This window comes from Polypterus senegalus, chromosome 7, assembly GCF_016835505.1.
Source record: "Polypterus senegalus isolate Bchr_013 chromosome 7, ASM1683550v1, whole genome shotgun sequence".
Lineage (NCBI taxonomy): Eukaryota > Metazoa > Chordata > Cladistia > Polypteriformes > Polypteridae > Polypterus > Polypterus senegalus.
The window spans coordinates 23,539,036-23,560,395 of record NC_053160.1 but is presented as its reverse complement, the minus strand read 5'-3'; the positions used below and the strand labels follow the sequence as shown (position 1 = coordinate 23,560,395).

Below are 21,360 nucleotides of genomic sequence, written 5' to 3'. Positions count from 1 at the left end.
CCTAATCACATTTTCAATATCATTCCACACTCTAATTTTGTATTTTATGTTTAAATATGTTTTACATACCGGTATAGAAGTTTAATCAAATACCAGTGCCACCTCAGTTTACGAGTAACTTGGTTTACGAGTGTTTTGCAAGACGAGCAAAATTTTGTAATAAATTTTGACTTGATAAACGAGCGATGTCTTGCAATACGAGCAGTATGGATACACTTTGTCTGCTGAGCGTCATGTGATCTCAACTGAGCTGATGGTTCTTCTCTCTCACGTGCACGCGTCTCTCTCTCTCTCTCCTTATCTCTCTTGCTCGCTTTATATTTTGTATTAATCATTTTATATGAATAGTTTTGGGTTGTGGAAGCTGAGCCTCCCTCTCTCTCTCTCCTTATCTCTCTTGCTCGCACAGAGCCTCTCTCTCTCTCTCTCTCTCCTTATCTCTCTTGCTCGCGCGTCTCTCTCTTCTCTTGAGGGCAATTGTCTCCTATTCTCCGTCTGAGTCTGTGTGCCTCACTCATATAGTCAACATCCGTACGAGCGTATACTGTTTACTACAGCATTGTGCATTGCTAGTTTCTTCTTATATTCAAAACTAAATGAGATTAGGTTGAATAATGACTCTGTATTGGTTTTATATTTGTGGGAGCCCACCTTAGTAAAACGGCAAGTGTGTGTGTGTGTCTGTCGGTCTGGTTGCTATGCCTGTTATATTTGCCATTAGGAATTTGATTTGCAAAAGCTGCACTAATGTTAGTGACACATCATTTGTTGGAAATGAAAAAAACGCAATACATTTTATTATTACAATTTACATGCATGATAAAATACAACCTAATAGATGGTGGACTGCAAACTTAGATTTTATCTTAGAGGGGTAGCACAGCTAGTTGGTAAATAAAAGAAAATCCTTTTCACAAGTTTTAATGAAATTATCAGATGTGTCACAAGGCTTTCAGTGACCATTTTTTTATTTAACAAGTCAACATTCCAGGCTATAAAAATGAGGCTTGTGATGCAGTGGTTTAATTTCACAAATTAAATCCACAGCCGTTTCTCAGCCATTTCATTTAAGAAACTTACTTGAATTTTAAACCTCATGATTCAAGTTCATATCACCCTCAGCATAGGTTAGAAAATTTTATTTATTAATTTTATTTCTGCCAGGAGTTTTATTTATCTTCTGTATCATTATGGTTGCTCATTTCCCCCTTTCTCTCTCCAATAACTTCCCCATTTAAGTATAATTGGAAAGAATTCAAAAAATTCAGTGGTAGCACTATTAAAATATCCCTCGGTGCCTTACACATATTTAAATTTTCATTGTCTTTCTGTCCCCATTACAAATTAATAAACATCTGCTCAGATTTTAAACAAGAATAATAATCTTATCTGCCCCTAACAGATGATTTTTTAAACATAAGTATCAGCTTAGTTTGATCTGGAGAGTTTTCACCTTAGAAGTTATATTTCTATTAGCTGATTTGGGTTTTCTTAATGTTCACAATTTCATCCTTCACTATTTCAAACACTGAGTGTATTTTTATTAAATAAATAAACTTTATTATTATTATCATATACATGTATGTTATATACCGCACACACTGTACATACTGTATATAGGTGTTGTTGCATCTTAAGCAAATTTAAATTTTGCTGATTTCAACTTTGCAGAGGTCACTCCAATTTTTTTTGAAACAAAACTAAAATTTGTACAATACATTTCTGTACATAAGCAAATTTTCGGAAAGCACCATACAACAACTGAACTAGCTAGTGATCTGTTGTGACTTCACCTTCTCAAGTACTTGAGGCCTATGCTGACCAACTTTGTGGTATTCTCAGCTACCTTTTCAATCTGCCACTAAGGCTCCAGACTAATGATTACAGGCCAGTGGCCCTTACATCCCACATAATGAAGACCTGGGAGAAGCTTTCCTGGACTAGATGAGTCTTCTTGTAAAAGACCACTTGGACCTACTACAGTTTGCCAAATGGGCAAAGACTGGATTGGAAGACACATTTATATGACTTACTTCCATCTAGACAAAGCTGGTAGTACATGAGGATTATATTTTTTAATTTTTCAATTGCCTTCAATGCCATTTAGCCATGCCTGTTAAAGGTAATCTTAGAAATATGCAGGTGGATTTTCGTATGATGTCCTGAGTGAATGGACTATCTACCTGACAGACTGCAGTTTGTGAGGCTCAAACACTGTGTACCTGATGGGTGTGAACAACACTGGAGCACCACAAAGAATAGCTGTGTCTCCTTTTCTTTTCACTTTGTACACCTCGGACTATAAATATAACACCTGGCTGTGTCAATTGCTGAAAAAATCAGATAATTCTGCACTAATGGGATTTTTATTCATAAGTGTCCTGAGACAGTGCAAGAGTCAGGTAGAGAACTTTGGAGTCGACCCCAAACCTAATTAAGGATCCAGGATGTAAAAAATCTGAAAGTATTTTTTTTTTTTTTTAATACAACTGATAGTGGGTGGCATGGTGGCGCAGTGGTAGCGCTGCTGCCTCGCAGTAAGGAGACCTGGATTTGCTTCCCGGGACCTCCCTGTGTGGAGTTTGCATGTTCTCCCCATGTCTGCGTGGGATTCCTCCAGTTTCCTCCCACATTCCAAAGATATGCAGGTTAGGTGCACTAGTGATACTAAATTGTCCCTAGTGTGTGCTTGGTGTGTGGGTGTGTGCGCCCCACAGTGGGCTGGCGCCCTGCCCAGGGATTTGCTCCTGCCTTGCGCCCTGGATTGGCTCCAGCAGACCCCCGTGACCCTGTGTTAGGATATAGCGGGTTGAACAATGACTGACTGACTGACAATAGATAGTTCAACAAAAAGGATAAAATATTAAAGCTCTAATATCACACAGAGCCTACACATGAAATAATCTCTTTCTACCACATGGAGTTATGACTGGTCCACTTACCCACAGTACTCCTATAATGCTAATTGCTCAGGTTCCAAGAATTAATCTCCTTTTCTGTACTCTGTTTTTTCTTACTCCTGACAGCTAAGCCCTTGTTAAAGCTCAACTTCTGACTCTAAGCACAATGGTCTGTTGACTGGACAAGGATTTTAAGACTCTGCCCATTTTTACTTTTGGGTACACATTGAGAAATACTTCCAGGTCACAGACAATACATGGCAGCCTTTATTAAGGAACTCCCACCTAGCAAGCCCTGTGCTCTTTCACTTCCAGTTTACGGATATCAAGGAGAGAGAGCCAGGCAGGCTGTTCTGGAAAAGCACAACTATACTGTGACTGTTGTTAATGGGGTTATTCTGTAAATTTTTATGCACTTCCCTGAAGTATTTATGACCATCTATGTGTGAATTCAAGGGTTTTCCAGCTTAGTGAATTCATTTTTATGTTTATATATATAATATATATATATATATATATATATATATATATATATATATATATAAAGTTTACAATTTTTTTAACATTATGCATGTTTTTACATACTTTGTTATGTTTATGTTTTGCTTAGTATATACTGTATGTGAAATGCAATGTTCTTTTATGTCCCTTGTGTATTGAGGGTGGTTCTCCAAGAGGTGGCACCACACTGACATCGCTGCTACAGACACCTCCTCCTTGGCTATATATTCAGTCCGGGAAGAGGCCTCAGTGGTGGTTCATTGGAGTTTGTAGGCGTTTATTGTGAGCATTACTTTTCATTTGGATTTGCAGGACTACTGACTTTTTTTGTTTAGATTATTAGATTTGTCTTACAGATTGTGATTTAGGACTTTCTCACTTTGGGTTGCCTTTTAGGCAACTCTTTTTGATTTTTGGGCCTTTTTTGTTGTATGTTCCATTTTCACATATATATTTTTATTTGTATATTGATTCTTGATTTGGATTGTTCTAAAGCCAAAAACAATTTAAGGTTAATCTTTCCATTGAAGGGCATTTTGATATATTTTGGGACATTTGAACTTTAAAAGCTTGTTTCCCCAGTCTTCCAGGCTAAAAGCCTGCCTGCAGAGTTTGGAGGTCAAGTCACTTAAGCCACTCTATTCTAGGTATGCTAGGGAAGGCACTGGCCTGGATTTGTGGGTCTTTAGAGGCATTCAATCTTTATTTTATTTTGTGTGCTGTTCCCAGATAATAATAATATTGGTGGTTGCCATAGCAATGTTTCCCAGAATTGTCTGGGATGGCACAATGTATGATATCATTAAAACAACCAAATAAAGGTCAGCAGAAAAACATCCATAGTATCCATGATAGGGCAAAAACTGTACATTGTAATGATTTTTTACTGTATTTCTGGTTATAAAACTTTTCTGACTATTTAATTTAGATTTTTTAAAATAGTACTTCGGATTGACAAAAGATAGGTTTTGAATCCCTGTTAACCAACTTTTGCTGTGCTTTGATTACTTCTCCTCTCTTCATCCTTTTCACAAAAAAATCCTTACTGCCTCTTCAAGAATACAGTAACAAGGCTCCACACTGCCATCTACCAACTTGGGGAACTCCTAAGTTTTAAAATGAATTCCAGAATATCCTGTTATTATTTAACCTACGGCTGTTTGAAGTGCCAAATTCATCTGGTGATGCCCCCTGTTGGCCATAAAGAGGGTCACTAATTGTATTCCATCTCTTATATATATTTCTCTTCTGGTTCGTCCTGCTTCCACTAACTGGTCCTGCCCATACGCAGCCGACACGGTATTTCTCAATTCCTATTCATCTTCTTCCACAGATAATTCAACCTCCTGGCCACGGACCATGCAGTTTTAAAATACACGGGCAAATTTATCACCAAATCTTTCCACTATATGCTAACACTTTTACCTCTCCAGGATATGAACAGTTGTATGTTTTTGACACAGCGCAAGCTGAAGTACGCTTACAAAATAATGCAAACTCTGCAGGCAGCGAACATTTACTTCTCCAGCTAGATTCCATGCTCAGAAACATCAACCCCTTCGCTAAATCATACAAACACATGCATTAAATCGCTCAGTCCAATCCGACAGCATCTGCACGAATGGTTTTCAAGGGAAACCCTGAGCAGGATTTACGACGATAAAATGCCCCGACATGTCACACCGATGTTCCAGCGATTTTCGTTGGAGAAGATGGCGAACCCCCTGCCGAAATGGACATTTGCATCTATCCCAGAGGCAACTCCTGTAAACAGATTTCCACGATCAAAATGAATTGTGATCCTATGGTTTACCCACTTTTATTCCCTTACAGAGATATTAGCTGGCACAAAGATTTACAGCATGTTCCCGATAAAAGAACTGCCAATCGCATCAGGCTTACTCAATGACATTTACGCGTACAGATTATCAATGAGGAATACATTTAGTATTTTGCACTCCAGTGGCAAACTTTTCCAACAGTAAGTTGTAGATGCGTATGTTAAAACAGAGAGCACGTGTCTCAATTATCTCAGATTACATCAAACAGAACTGCGCGTGGAACAATACAAAGGACTATCAGATTCACTGCAAGCAAAGGCTGAAAATAACAATGTACGTGTAGGCAAAATGATTATATTATCTTACGCATTTCCAGGAAGTCCAAGATACATGCAACAAAACTATTGTTGTACGTGGCTTTTTCTACGGTTAGATCTTTCAACTCATTATCTGTCGTCACCAGCAAAACACCTATTCACAACTGCATCTTTCAAGAAGTATTTCTTTCTTCTTGATTTCTTAATTCCTTTCTTACCCTTTTTCATTCCTATTCTTACAATGCCGTATGCTACGGCGGGCGTCAGCTAGTTTACAATATTTGTGTTTGAATACAAGTTTGCTTCTTGCATAATTCATATAACTTCCATTATAATTTTCTTTCATTTTATAAAACCACATAAACTTCATTTTGGAAATTACAGTATCTTGTTTAAAAACTCATTGTCATTAGGTGCTTCCACTCTAACTTGCATCTGAAGAATTCACTGTAAAAGTTTTTGATTCTGAAATATGTGGAATGGAAGTTAAAATCTTTTGCTAGCTTCTGTATGAAAATCTACATGCTCTCTGTGTGGCTAGGTATTATTATTAACAGAAGCGTGCTTGCATGGAGTAGGGCTGCAGGTGTGGAGTGCAGTTCTTGGCTCTTCCCGGCTGCTTTAGCAGTGCCTAGATTACCGTCCAATTAAGATGCCAAACGTATGACAAGTTTTCTGATAAGCTTCATTAAAAATATAAGACAAGAATTTCTGCTTTCTGTTGTAATCAACAAATTGTGTAAAGACTGTGACCTTGGATGAAACTGAGCTTATTTTATCTAACTGCTTTCTATTAAGATTTCTGTTATAAAATACTTGATTGGGCTTTGCACATGGAGCTCTGTAAGGCAAAGCCGCTCTACTCACCAAGAAGTCAGAAATAAAAGAATTGTTTGTTTGAATTGGTGTCTGCCTGCTATTGTTTTGAACCTTCGTCCACAAATACTATAAATTAACAATATAATTTTAGTTCTCGGGATTATCAATATTTCATTTTTGCGGTATCTACGAGGAGGTATCTCTCTATTGGGCTAAACGGTGAGAGAGAGAGTTACGCCCTGCTTCACATTTGGTCTACCTACTCAGTAAGACTGGTTTCATCAAAGTTTCCAACTTAACATACACACTCACTTGGCCTTTTTTTTTTGATATACTATCCAAACTATTTACTTTCATGTTTGTATACAGCATTACACTGTATTTGCAGATTTCTCTTAGTAAAAGACAGCATTCTAACAGTATCAGTCACATTAAGACTGAACATTTCCCATAAAGTGTAGTTGGTAACAGAAAATTAAATATAATTACAGTACCTGACCAGCTGAAATATATTATGAATGAGGTTGGTTCGATCCTTGTTGCTGAGGACAGTGTGGTTCTGGTTTAGTAATTGAACCAATGTTTCCCATCCATTGCCTTCATAATGCACAAGATAGTATCCATTCATATTAGGATTAAACTTTATCCATTTCACTTCCTTTTCCAATTGAATAATATCTGCACATCAAAAAGGACATGCATTAAGTAGCAATGCTTAAATACTGTAATGTATATAAATTCTTTTGATATAAGGTATTTATAAATATAACTAACCTGACTTTGTTTTCAATAAATGCCTTCCAATATTGTCAGAGTCACTGGTGATGTATGCTAACGGAACATGCCACAGATATCTATTAGACAATAAAACAGTTTTATGTTAAACTGCTTAAATTATGCTGTAGTACTAGGGTGTTGTACCGTGTTAGCCATTATGAATGTAGAGAAGAGCCAAGCAAAATGACACCTTTTATTGGGTAACTAAAAAAATTACAATATGCAAGCTTTTGAGGCAACTCAGGCCCCTTCTTCAGGCAAGATGTCATTGCCTGAAGAAGGGACCTGAGTTGCCTCGAAAGCTTGCATATTGTAATCTTTTTAGTTGGCCAATAAAAGGTGTAATTTTGCTTGGCTCTTCTTTAAATTATGCTTAAATTATATACAGTACATATTAAATAAATAAAATGTAGGGTGGCATTGTGGTACTGTGCCAAGAATTCCAGCAGAATTCTATCAGTTTAAGGGTAAATCACGTACATGAGAACACCAGTGGAAATTAAGGCGAAGTGCATTTAAGACTTAAGCTGGGAAGCACTCCTTTATACAAATAGTTGTGGGACTCTGGAACAAACTACCGAGATATGGAGTTAAAGCAGAACCACAGACATCCTTAAAGAAAAATCTGGATAAGATTTTGTTAAGAGAAAAGTTTGGTTAATAAATTAAATATCCCTGTTTACCCTGATTGTATTTCTTCCCATTCAGGATCGTCCTGGAATATTCCCTTTAAAAAACGCTCTTGATGGACTATGATTTGATTACCATTGTTCTCCACAACAATAAGTGGAACGCCCATTTGTAAAATCCAGGAGTCCATAGTTTCCTTTAAATGTGGAGGTTCTTTAAAATACCGGTGCTGAAACAAAAGAGCAGACATACTTTAAACCAAAATACCAAACTTAGTAAGTTGCATTACTTTGTGCAAATACAATTATTTTGCTGAAGAGAGGTCATTAAGCTTAACAAAGCTAGTCAATGTTATTTTCCTAACTGCTCTAAAATGACACTGAGTTGAGCTCTGATCCTAAAGACTTAATATCTTTCACACAACCTTGTAACTGATTTCATGTGTCTAAGGTGAAGAAATTGAAGAAATATTTTTTGAAATTTACAATTAACAGGTTTCTATCTGTGTCTTCACTTCTGTTAAATAATAGCTTGGATCCACTGCATCAGTTTCTAGACACGACAGGGCATCACAGATCCAGACCACAACTGTACAGACACAAGTCCTTGTTTCAAACAAACTCTTATATTAAACACAAAAGTTCTTTTAAACTCAATAATAATTCTCTTCCCTGCCTAGGTGAGGTGGAGTGTCTCCTTTCCATGCGGTCCCAGGAGTATTTGTGGTGCCAGAATGTTGCCTCCAGGAAGCACTACTGAGTCAGGCAGCATCTTATTATGAGAGAGGATCCTTCTACTGGCAACTCCCAGGCAACACTTCAGGATCCCAGAAAGGCTGCCCATTGGGACTACAATTCATACATCACCTCCCCGGGTGTGCAAATAGGTGTCCCACCAGAGGGATGCTGATAATCAGCATATTAAGGCTCTTCGAAGGAGGCAACTCCCTCCGTCCTGTCACTATAATACACTGATTACCTTACAGAAAGAAAACAACAGCCATCCTGGCAGGGACAACCAACCATTCAAATGAACAACCCATTATGAGGGCCTTCTGGCTGGTTAAGGGCACATTTATCCTGGCCATGATGCAGACCAATCTATGTCCTCCTGTTTTACTCAATGCTCTTATCTTTTAGTCCTGGAATGAGCCCCGCTACTGTTCTCTGTATATTCTGGATATACTCTCAATTCTATACCTGTTTTGTAAAATGGAGGCTAAAATGGAGTACAATACTAAAGATGTGGACTCACTAGTGTGTTGTATACCTGAAGTATAACCTTCCTTAAGTTGCACTCCACACATCGTGATATATAACTTAAAAATCTCGCAGCACTATCTCCATGAAGAAAGTCATGAGTCCACTATGATTCTTAGATCTTCTCGTAAGATGTAGGTTGATGATGGAAAGGATGAGAACATGTAGAGCTGCATGAAAGAAGCTGTGGAAAATCTGGGTGATGTTGGACGGCAGCCAAGGAAGGAGAGACAGAAGATGGCACAAGCCCTGCGACGATATCACCTACGCAACTTCTGTACGTAACCATATTCCTCTTACGGCTACCTACTATCTACCTCAGGTAACAAAGTTTTTTTATAATGAACTAAGGTCCTGAACACATCTACTTTGTTAACCTAGGTATTAGTGAAGTATTTTTATTAAGCATGACAACCTTATTATATTGCTATCATGCAGTATAATGTTTAATTGATTACCATTGTCTTGAAAGGCTAACACATGTTGATATCTTGGCAACAAGCTGGAATGTTGAAGTTACATCTAATTACTCTTTTTAAATTACAGGAGAGCTCAAGCTAATTAAAAAAATCTGACCTCACATTTATTACTTACGGCATTCTTTCTTACTTGTGTAGATGTGTAACAACTGTGTCCTAATATAAAATCTTCTTCTGGGCAAGTCTGTAAATTTCAAATAAAAAATACAGCATACTAACTTATGATAGCACAGTCATATCATATAACACTGAACACATGCAGTAAAAATCAGATACATATATAAAGCAAAACATATAAAATCCAGTTAACCCTATTATGGATCGCCGGGGGATGCTCCTCCATCAGCACTGAATGCAAGCCATGAAAGAACGCAAGTTGGGACAGCAGTACATTACAGGGATAATTTCATGCACACAATGCCACAAAGCCAGTTCACAGTGCTCATGTCTTTGAAAAGTGAGAGGAAAACCCAACACAGTTGGAGAGCGGGCATGGGATTCAAACTCAGAATGTTATATCCATGAGGTGGCAGCACTTAAAAACAAATATTTTTAGGGGTTAACATATACACTGTTAATCAAATTTCTTTATATGGTGCCTTGTAAAATATTGATTTAAAAGTCTTCAACTTTTGGGAAGATTACAAATGGCACTTATACATCTTGTTACATGTTTTATTTTATTGCAAATGTATACAAAGGAAAATTACAAAAATGAGTTACCAGAAGAGATATTAAAGTCAAAATCTAAAATATATTACTTGGGAAAAAATATTCATACTCCACATTAGTATAAGAAAATATGATAGTATCAGAAAATATGAATGTTTTGACTAGAACAGGTCATTAAGCCCAACATAGCTCTTCAATTTCTACTCACCTAATTCAGGTAAGTGGTTTCAGTGTCTCTAGGCTACTATTTTCTATTGTCCTTCTTGGTAACTTGTTCTGTGTCTCTCTTGTTCAAGTGAGAAGAAATAGTTTCTAATACTAATGTGAAATTTGTGCTTACCTAGTTTCCATCTATGCTCCTGTGCTCTTGTTGATATACTTGTCTTAAAGTAAAAGTCTGTATCTACTATACCAATTTCCCTTCATGATTCAAGCACTTTTGTGATGTCATGTTTTGATCTTTGATTGCTTATAGTGAAGAGATGCAAATCATTTAAACTTTCTTCAATACACTTACTCCAAAGTCCTGGCATCAATATAGAAACTCATTTTTTTGTAATATGGATACTAAATGTGCCCTGAATATTCCAGATGAAGTCTCACAAGGGCATTGTACGAAGTAAACCTAAACTGCTTTGATTTGTACTAAACACTTCAATCTATATAACCGACCACCCTAATGACCATCCTAATGACCAGTGTCATAGAATTACTCCTAGAATTGCACTAAAAGTCACATCAGGATAAGAATTTGTGCTACCTCAGAGTAGGATATAAGAAGTATTTGTGAAGCGTCATAGTCCCAGTCTCAGCTACAAGTAGGAATTCACATCAGAGAATGAAAAATATCATGATTTTACTGTACTCCTTGACATAAATTGCCTCTCATAATGACGTCTTGTAGTTTTCTGATATAAACACTAAGGCTTTATCATAAAGATGATGTGTTTTTCTCTAGTGGCCAATCCACCCCACACCTTTTTTCTTCTGAGTGTCTGTAATTATCCAGTGCCCCAGAAGACTTTGCCTGCCTTCTTGATCCTTCACGGGCTTATAAAGTGTAATGTGAATAGTTCTTTGGATTTGTGGAATGCAAAGCTTAGCATACCTGTGTGAAATTTCACTGTCAGTCACTCATCCATCCCCACATATCTTCAGGATAATATACCAGCAACTATAGTACAGTTTGCATTCCTGACTGCCTGTATGTTGATAATATGCTATCACATATGTGTTCTTTTGCACATTTTGGGCAATGATCTTTATGTGTATGAATTTAGCTTGCTTTAATATCAACTAATGTCAGCATAGGATGGTGGTCTGTAGGACGACGTTGGAGATCAAGAAGAGGAGAGGGAGGGCACAGCAAAGGATCAAATGGTGGTAGTTGAAAAAGCAAGACTGCAAGGCTGAGTTTAGGGAGGAGGTAAGACAGGCACTGGGTAGCAGTGAAGAGATGCCAGACAGCTGGGCAACTACAGCAGAAGTAGTAAGAGTGACAGCAAGAAGGGTGCTTGGCGTGACATCTGGACAGATGAAGGAGGAAACGGAAACCTGGTGGTGGAATGGGGAAGTACAGGAGAGTATAAAGAGGAAAAGGATGGCGAAGATGTGTGATTATCAGAGAGATGCAGAAAGTAGACAAGAATAAAAGGAGATGAGGTGCAAGGTGAAGGGAGAGGTGGCGAAGGCTAAAGAAAAGGTGTATGATGAGTTGTATGAGAGGCTCGACAATAAGGAGGGAGAAAAGGACCTGTACCGATTGGCTAAACCGAGGGACTGAGCTGGGAAAGATGTGCAGCAGGTTAGTGTGATAAATGATAAAGATGGAAACGTACTCACAAGCGAGGAGATTGTGTTGAGCAGATGGAAAGAATACTTTGAGAGGCTGATGAATGAAGAGAACGAGAGAGAGAAGGTTGGATGATGTGCAGATAGTAAATCAGGAAGTGCTATGGATTAGCAAGAAGGAGGCAAGGACAGCTATGAAAAGGATGAAAAATGGAAAAGTAATTGGTCCAGATGGCCTACCTGTGGAAGCATGAAGATGTTTAGAAGAGATGGCAGTGGAGTTTTTAACCAGATTGCTTAATGTAACCTTGGAAAGTGAGAGGATGCCTGAGGAGTGAAGAAGAAGTGTACTAGTACCGATTTTTAAGAATAAGGGGGATGTGCAGAGCTGTAGTAACTACAGGGGTATAAAACTGATGAGCCACAGCATGAAATTATGGGAAAGAGTAGTGGAAGCTAGGTTAAGAAGGGAGGTGATGATTAGTGAGCAGCAGTATGGTTTCATGCCAGGAAAGAGTGCCACAGATGCAATATTTGCTCTGAGGGTGTTGATGAAGAAGTATAGAGAAGCCCAGAAGGAGTTGCATTGCGTCTTTGTGGACCTGGAAAAAGCATATGACAGGGTGCCTCGAGAGGAGTTGTGGTATTTTATGAGGAAGTCAGGAGTGGCAGAGAAGTATGTAAGAGTTGTACAGAATAAGTACGAGGGAAGTGTCACAGTGGTGAGAACTGCAGTAGGAGTGACGGATGCATTTAACGTGGAGGTGGGATTACATCAGGAATCTGCTCTGAGCCCTTTCTTATTTGCAATGGTGATGGACAGGTTGACAGACAACATTAGACAGGAGTTCCTGTGGATGATGATGTTTGCTGATGACACTGTGATCTGTAGTGAGAGTAGGGAGCAGATTGAGGAGACCCTGGAGAGGTGGAGATATTTTCTAGAGAGTAGAGGAATGAAGGTCAGTAACAACAAGACAGAATACATGTGTGTGAATGAGAGGAAGTGAGGATGCAAGGAGTAGAGTTGGAGAAGGTGGATGAGTTTAAATACTTGGGATCAACAATTCAGAGTAACAGAGATTGTGGGAGAGGGGTGAAAAAGAGAGTGCAGACAGGGTGGAATGGGTGGAGAAGAGTGTCAGGAGTGATTTGTGACAGACGGATATCTGCAAGAGTGAAAGGGAAGGTCTACAGGACAGTAGTGAGACCAGCTATGTTATATGGGTTGGAGACAGTGACACTAACCAGAAAGCAGGAGACAGAGCTGGAGGTGGCAGAGCTAAAGATATTAAGATTTCCATTGGGTGTGACAAGGATGGGCAGGATTAGAAATGAGTATTTAGAGGGTCAGCTCAAGTTGGACGGTTGAGAGACAAAGTCAGAGAGGTGAGATTGTGTTGCTTTGGACATGTGCCGAGGAGAGATGTTGGGTATATTGGGAAAAAGATGTTAACGATAGAGCTGCCGGGGAAGAGGAAAAGAGGAAGGCCTAAGAGAAGGTTTATGGATGTGGTGAGAGAGGACATGCAGGTGGTGGGTATAACAGAGCTTGATGTAGAAGACAGGACGATATTGAAGAAGATGATCCGTGGTGGCAACCCCTAACAGGAGCAGCCAAAAGAAGAAGAAGAGGGTGTCACGGGAAAATGTATAATCTGTGTACTGCCTCAAGAGTAAAAAGGGTGTTCAAAACTTGGTCCAAAATTCAAAAAATGGTTGGTTACACAAATCATCACTATTGCAAAGCTACATATTCACTGTGGTCAAAATGTTACCAATACTTTCATTTTGACTAACTGCAAAATTGAGGAACACATATGAAGAATAGACAGATGAAATTATGTTTCAAAAAGAAGCAACAAAGCATCTGATCCGAATAGTGCATCAGATAATATTTATCTTGACGGTTAAAATTTTTTAAAAATGTACCACTTGAGATGCTAGTGATCAGTCTAAAAACGGCAGGAATTCAACTTAGAATGTGCAAATGGGAGCAAAATTGGATCAAACTCTGTAGGCAGCAAATTATGGTGCCAAGATTTTCTTTAGGTAATGCTAAATGGTCTTTTTTAATCAATAGATCACCTGCATTTACTCTAATTACTAGGGCAAGCTGAATCACATTATTATGTAAAGGGACAACAATTGTGTAGATGTGTTAAGCATTTAAATATACATTGTAATCAGTAGCTTCCTTGAGCAAGCTTAAGTAAATGTTATGTTGTCCTGGGAATTTAACTGACATCATCTTTATTATACTGAAGCAGCACTTTTCTCTCTGAACTATTCACATCATTTAGTACATCATTAATATTCCCACCAGATACTGGGGGACTTCCAGCTACTTAAAATATGAAGACATCAGTAGAGTGACATTTTGGCAGCGTTTTCCACATCTTCTTCAGCACATTTTATTTCTTTACTAGGCTGATTCAATTTTAGATCACCGATTTTATACAAACTCATTAATTTGGTTATATTGCATTTGAGCGGTATTACTTTAATACTCGTAGTTTCTGTTATTTTTGTGATGAAATTGAAACTTTTTTCTATATTGAGGTCGCCCTTTTGAACCCCCTGATATTTACTACGCGGTGAGGCATTTGGACTCTATCAACATTAATTATTTCCAGAGACATAATTTTGTCTATTTTTCCTGAGCATCAAGCACAAAAGCAAGGGGACGATGGGAGCACCAGAACTCTGCTCACATCATGTCGCTTCGTACCACAAGCTGCAAGTAGTAAGTCTGTGATAAGCAGAATACCGCTACGCTTTCCACTCACGGGACAGAAGGACAATCCCGACCGCTTTTATATAGTAAGAAAGAAGAAGAAGAAGATATCGCATAGTCTGGAGTAGAAAATCATCTGTTACCTGGAAAAATGAAACTACAAATCCCATCGTGCATTGCAAAATGGACAGGGCGTGTGTGAAACTCCGCGCCTGCGTAGCACTCACGGGATGGAAGGACAATCCCGACCGCTTTTATATAGAAGGACTATTCCTAACAAACCTTTCTTTGACCATTCTCTTACTGCCAAAAACCTGAAAAAACCTTTCAGGACTGGATTTTTTAATTTCAGCTTCTGTATATTATTCTCTAACTGCTTTTCAGCATTTGAAATTTTCCTTTTAATTGTTATTATGTGCACATAAGCCCTATTGTTAGTGCTACAGTTGTTTGACATGCACAAATTATAAAATTTTTTTTTTCCTCTGTATTTTCTTTCTCTGTCTCATATCATATTTATCCCCTGAGGATTTCTTTGAAATATGCACCGGCTTCTAAATTTTGATGTAAACTTGCCATGTGTTACATGAGGTAGAGCTTCCTTAACCATCTCCACATTCAAAACTTGATCCCTGTCCATTTTGTCAAATTTTGTGAAATTAAACAGTATTGGCTTTTGAAAATACGCATTGAATTAACACTGTGAAATGTTTAGTTATGTTACTTTTCTTGCATTAACTGCCAGAGGTATTTTGGTTCTGACAGCTTTGCATATTGATTAGGAGTGTTTCTTGCCAGTTCCTCTTGATACATTTACTCCACATATTTCAAGGTTTAGGAAAGAGCTTGTGGCAAATTATTTTCAAATTATGTCACAGATGCTCAATAGAGTAGAGCTTGGTACTTTGACTAAGTCATTCAAGGGCATTAAAGTGTAATGAAAACCAGGAAGGCAAACAGTATGTTTATAACAGCTAAATAAAATTAGCTGGTTAGTTCCACAGAGAGAATCTCGAAAACAATCCACACAACAAGGAAAATCACGGCTCTCCTAACCTTGTCTACATCTTCTTTTCAAGTTAAGATTACTCTTGCACTGCTTTACTTAGCAGGCTGACACCTTGTAAGCTTTCCACCAGTGCTGATTGGTGAAATTTGGCAAAGCATTTTCACAAAGAGTTTGCTGGTTTTGCCAGTAACCCTGTGGCCAGCGTGACTTCAGAGAGCTGTAGCAACCATGTTGCATGAGGATGTTACTGTCTGATCTGAGCCATTTGCCAAATTTGCATTGTTCACATGCCTAGGGTTTAAGCATGCATACTGTAAGCATACTCCACCTCACACTTTAGTGTGCTACCCAATCTGCTTTGTGCGTGTGTGAATAATATATGGCATATATACAGTGCATCTGGAAAGTATTCACAGCACATCACTTTTTCCACATTTTGTTATGTTACAGCCTTATTCCAAAATGGATTAAATTAATTTTTTTCTTCAGAATTCTACACACAACATCCCATAATGACAATGTGAAAAAAGTTTACTTGACGTTTTTGCAAATATATTAAAAATAAAAAAACTGAGAAATCACATGTACATAAGTATTCACAGCCTTTGCACAATACTTTGTCGATGCAACTTTGGCAGCAATTCCAGCCTGAAGTCTTTTGAATATGATGCCACAAGCTTGGCACACCTATCCTTGGCCAACTCTGCCCATTCCTCTTTGCAGCACCTCTCAAGCTCTATCAGGCTGGATGGGAAGCGTCAGTGCACAGCCATTTTAAGATCTCTCCAGAGATGTTCAATCAGATTCAAGTCTGGGCTCTGGCTGGGCCACTCCGAGACATTCACAGAGTTGTCCTGAAGCCACTCCTTTGATATCTTGGCTGTGTGCTTCGGGTCATTGTCCTGCTGAAAGATGAACTGTCGGCCCATTCTGAGGTCAAGAGCACTCTGGAGCTGGTTTTCATCCAGGATGTCTCCCAGTTCCTGCTGCTGAAAAACATCCCCACAGCAACCACCATGCTTCACTGTAGGGATGGTATTGGCCTGGTGATGAGCGGTGCCTGGTTTCCTCCAATTGTGAGGCCTGCCATTCACAACAAAGAGTTCAATCTTTATCTTATCAAACAAGAGAATTTTGTTTCTCATGGTCTGAGAGTCCTTCAGGTGCCTATTGGTAAACTCCAGGCTGGCTGCCATGTGCCTTTTACTAAGGAGTGGCTTCCGTCTGGCTACTCTACCATTCAGCCCGATTGGTGGATTGCTGCAGAGATGGTTGTCCTTCTGGATGGTTCTCTTCTCTCCACAGAGGACCTCTGACAGAGCTCTGACTAAGGCCCTTCTCCCCGATTGCTCAGTTTAGATGGCGGCCAGCTCTAGGAAGAGTCCTGGTGGTTTCGAACTTCTTCCACTTACGGATGATGGAGGCCACTGTGCTCATTGGGACCTTCAAAGCAGCAGAAATTTTTCTGTAACCTTCCCCAGATTTGTGTCTCAAGACAATCCTGTCTCGGAGGTCTACAGACAACTCCTTTAACTCATGCTTGGTTTGTGCTCTGACATGAACTGTCAACTGTGGGACCTTCTATAGACAGGTGTGTGCCTTTCCAAATCATGCCCAATCAACTCAATTTACCACAGGTGGACTCCAATTATGCTGCAGAAACATCTCAAGGATGATCAGGGGAAACAGGATGCACCTGAGCTCAATTTTGAGCTTCATGGCAAAGGCTGTGAATACTTATGTACATGTGCTTTCTCAGTTTTTTTTATTTTTAATAAATTTGCAAAAATCAGGTGACTGAAGATGGGGTCCGAGTTGCTTTAAAAGCTTGCGTATTATAATCTTTCTAGTTAGCCAGTAAAAGGTGTCATTTTGTTTAACATCTCACCACAGTTAGATATGTATGAAATTCAAAAACAAAAACAAAAGAATATAACCTAACTTACCAGTGATAGGATATTCAATAAGTCATCACTCTTTGCATTTCTATAGCTGTACTTTTTTAAATATCGAGTAACTCCTTCCCAGAAAACTTCTTCTGTCAGGAAATCTTTCAGCATGTTTAGTAAACATGCCCCCTGTAGGTATAAAAACGTTTGAACATATTATTTTCTTAAAACTGTATTTAAGACAAACTGGCAAATCTGATTAAAAAGTAACTAAGATGACTAAACTATTTCATAACATAAACATTTGACACTTTATATGCTGACCTCAAAAATGTGTTGTTTCTGTGCATGGATAAATGTCTCAAACTTTGAACATAAACGATATATTATATTCATACATACAAAAAAATGTACAGATGGGCCAGGCAATATTATATGAATGGATGGCACAATCCTAGGTTCAGATCCTGTGCAAGGTCTGTGTGGAATGTGCATGTACTTCCTTATGTGTGTGTGAATTTTTCTCTGGGTCTCCTCTGAAGATGTGTGTGCTAGGTAAATATAAAATAATCCTGTGTGAGTGTTCATTTGTGAGCCTTGAAATGGACTATTTAGGTTTGGTTTCTGATTTGCATCTGATGTAGCTGGATACTGCATGCTCTGGTCCCCTTCACTTCAGAACTGACTGAAGTATGAAGAAAAAAATCCATGCAGACAACGGCTGAAATTCAAACCATGATGCTAGGCCTGTGAGGCAGCAATGCTAACTGCTATGGCAGCCGGCACAGCAGATGTGCTTTTAAACACACCCATTTATTTTCAATCAAAGGAGCTTACATATTTATTTGGACTGCGTGCTAATTTAAAAGTGTGAAATTAAAAAAAAAGCTTTAAAATGACAGCTGAAGAGCTGTTACTTGTAGAGCAAGAAACAAACACATCTTCTAGGTATAGTAAGGGGGGAGTATACAAATGAAGTAGAGTCTACTACTTTGATTTGCTTTAGTAACTAGAAATTGATAAAAGGATAAAGAAAAAAAATTGGCAATTTCGGCCCTCAGAGATATGCTGCTGTGCCACGAGTTACACATTAATTTTAGTCAGAATGTACCTGAACTAGAAATTATCATAGTGCCACTATCAACAATCTAGGCTACATGATTTTATTTCTTGTTCAACCTTTATTTGAATAGGGTGGGATTGGGTGGGGTGCTGGTGTGATGGGAACTTTATTCTCTTTATGATATGTCACTTTCTTATCCTGTTGTTCTCCTTTTTCTCTCTTTGCAAAATGTATACACAAAAAAGAGAACAAAGCATAACTGGCTGCTGAAAGTGTAACCAGAAAAAAGGGTTATGAAAACGGATGAATGGCTACTTAATAAATCATTTGGATGATGGTAATTTTACGTGTAATTGGTCTATGAATACATAAGAAACATACCTTATCATATGAGACTGAGTCAAACATTTCCATTATTTGAGTTGGTGTCTCTGCAGCATTGGATATCGGATGTGAAGATTTTAATGAATCTCTTGAAATTGCTCCAAAGCAGACACTTAAAAAGTACTCATCCTGATTAAAAAGCAGACAAACAAAGAAATGCTGAGCTGGGCTTTACTGCATCATAGAAGACCTTAGTCTGGATGGAAGCACCGTTGCTTGTTTATTCTTTTTTTATTTGGGTGCTGATTAACATTCACTTTCTGAATAAATCTATGAAAAACACTGTATACAAAAAAAGAAACTTTACAAAGAAAACCTGCTCAAGCAGACCAAGAATGAAACATATCAATATTTAACATAAAAAATACTGCTATTATAACCAAAATATTTTCAGCATGCCAGAAACTTAACAAGTGCCGCAACAGTGTCTGGAAAGGCTTATTTTAAGAACAGGCATGAGATACAGTCATATGAAAAAGTTTGGGAACACCGACTGAGAGGCGTTCAACAAAAAAGATCACACTGGTATGTCTTTCATTTCCTAGGAACATCTGAGTACTGGGGTGTTTTCCGAAGAAAGATTTTTAGTGAAGCAGTATTTAGTTGTTTGAAATTAAATGTGAAAAACCCCTTGTAAATTTTGCTGATCTGAATGCATGTAACTGCTCAATACTGATTACTTGCAACACCAAATTGGTTGGATTAGCTCATTAAGCCTTAAACTTCATAGACAGGTGTGTCCAATCATGAGAAAAGGTATTTAAGCTGGTTGATTGCAAATTGTGCTTCCCTTTGACTCTCCTCTGAAGAGTGACAGCATGGGATCCTCAAAGCAACTCTCAAAAAATCTGAAAAAAAAGATTGTTCATTCTCATGGTTTAGGGGAAGGCTACAAAAAGCTTTCTAAGGTTTAAACTGTCAGTTTCAACTGTAAGGAATGTAATCAGGAAATGGAAGGCCACAGGCACAGTTGCTGTTAAACACAGCAGGTCTGGCAGGCCAAGAAAAATACAGGAGCAGCATATGCGCTGGATTGTGAGAATGGTTACAGACAATCCACAGATCACTTCCAAAAGACCTGCAAGAACATCTTGCTGCAGATGGTGTATCTGTACATCGTTCTACAATTCAGTGAAATTTGCACAAAGAACATCTGTACCGCAGGGTAATGAGAAAGAAGCCCTTTCTACACTCACGCCACAAACAGAGTGGGTTGTTGTATGCAAATGCTCATTTAGACAAGCCAGATTAATTTTGGAACAAAGTGCTTTGGAATGATGAGACAAAAATTGAGTTATTTGGTCATAACAAAAAGCGCTTTGCATGGTGAAAGAAGAACACCGCATTCCAAGAAAAACACCTGATACCTACTGTCAAATTTGGTGGAGGTTTCATCATGCTGTGGGGCTGTGTGGCCAGTTCATGGACTGGGGCCCTTGTTAAAGTCGAGGGTCGGATGAATTCAACTCAATATCAACAAATTCTTCAGGATAATGTTCAAGCATCAGTCACAAAGTTGATGTTATGCAGGGGTTGGATATTCCAATAAGACAATGACCCAAAACACTGTTCAAAATTTACAAAGGCATTCATGCAGAGGGAGAAGTACAATGTTCTGGAATGGCCGTCACAGTCCCCTATGGGATGATTTGAAGCAGGCAGTCCATGCTCAGCAGACATCAAATTTAACTGAACTGGAGAGATTTTGTATTGAAGAATGGTCAAAAATACCTCCATCCAGAATCCAGACACTCATCAAAGGCTATAGGAGGCATCTAGAGGTTGTTATATTTGCAAAAGGAGGCTCAACTAAGCATTGATGTAATATCAATTTTCAATACAACTGATCTTATCCCATAGCATAGCCCATCACTCATACATAAATTACGCAATAACATTACAATACATCCTTCTTTCAACAGTAATTCGGCCAATGGAAAACCAGACATTGTTAACGGTTGTAGATATTTTATGGGATATTGTAAGTTGATGTTTACATCTTCTGCGCCATCACCACCAACTGCTTCAGTATAGTCTGTTGATACATATTTAACCAATTTGCCATTTGCATTTGCCATGCCATGATCAACAATTTTCACATTAATTTGTTTGATTTCATCGTTTCTTGGTGTTAGGATTGCCCGTGTATTAACTTCTTCTGTTTAACCCTTTGGGATAAAATTCTTCAATAAGATTTGGACATAATAAGTCTTCTTTTATTGGGAACTTAAATTGAGGAAAATGTAAAAATTTATAACAGCTGAGTGCGCAGCAACTGTGTCTGACAAAAGCATTCACACGAATGAGAGGTGTGAGGACTGTGGCATTGATTACATTGTTGAACTGTTTTGC

General features: G+C 38.4%; 1 protein-coding gene across 5 annotated transcripts in view; it reads right to left on the bottom strand.

The window, feature by feature from the left end:
* Window positions 1-21,360, bottom strand: part of LOC120532401 (endoplasmic reticulum aminopeptidase 2-like) — a 70,905-nt gene that overhangs the window by 25,303 nt on the left and 24,242 nt on the right. For 3 of the 5 annotated variants that reach the window (XM_039758353.1, XM_039758355.1, XM_039758354.1), the window contains exons 8-13: window positions 19,006-19,137; window positions 17,619-17,750; window positions 9,579-9,647; window positions 7,779-7,954; window positions 7,093-7,172; window positions 6,813-6,996 (exon numbers count right to left, since the gene is read on the bottom strand). In XM_039758353.1, the coding sequence (XP_039614287.1) occupies window positions 6,813-6,996; window positions 7,093-7,172; window positions 7,779-7,954; window positions 9,579-9,647; window positions 17,619-17,750; window positions 19,006-19,137 (773 nt within the window). The remainder of the gene's footprint in view (window positions 1-6,812; window positions 6,997-7,092; window positions 7,173-7,778; window positions 7,955-9,578; window positions 9,648-17,618; window positions 17,751-19,005; window positions 19,138-21,360) is intronic. The other 2 variants (XM_039758357.1, XM_039758358.1) reach the window with 2 other exon arrangements.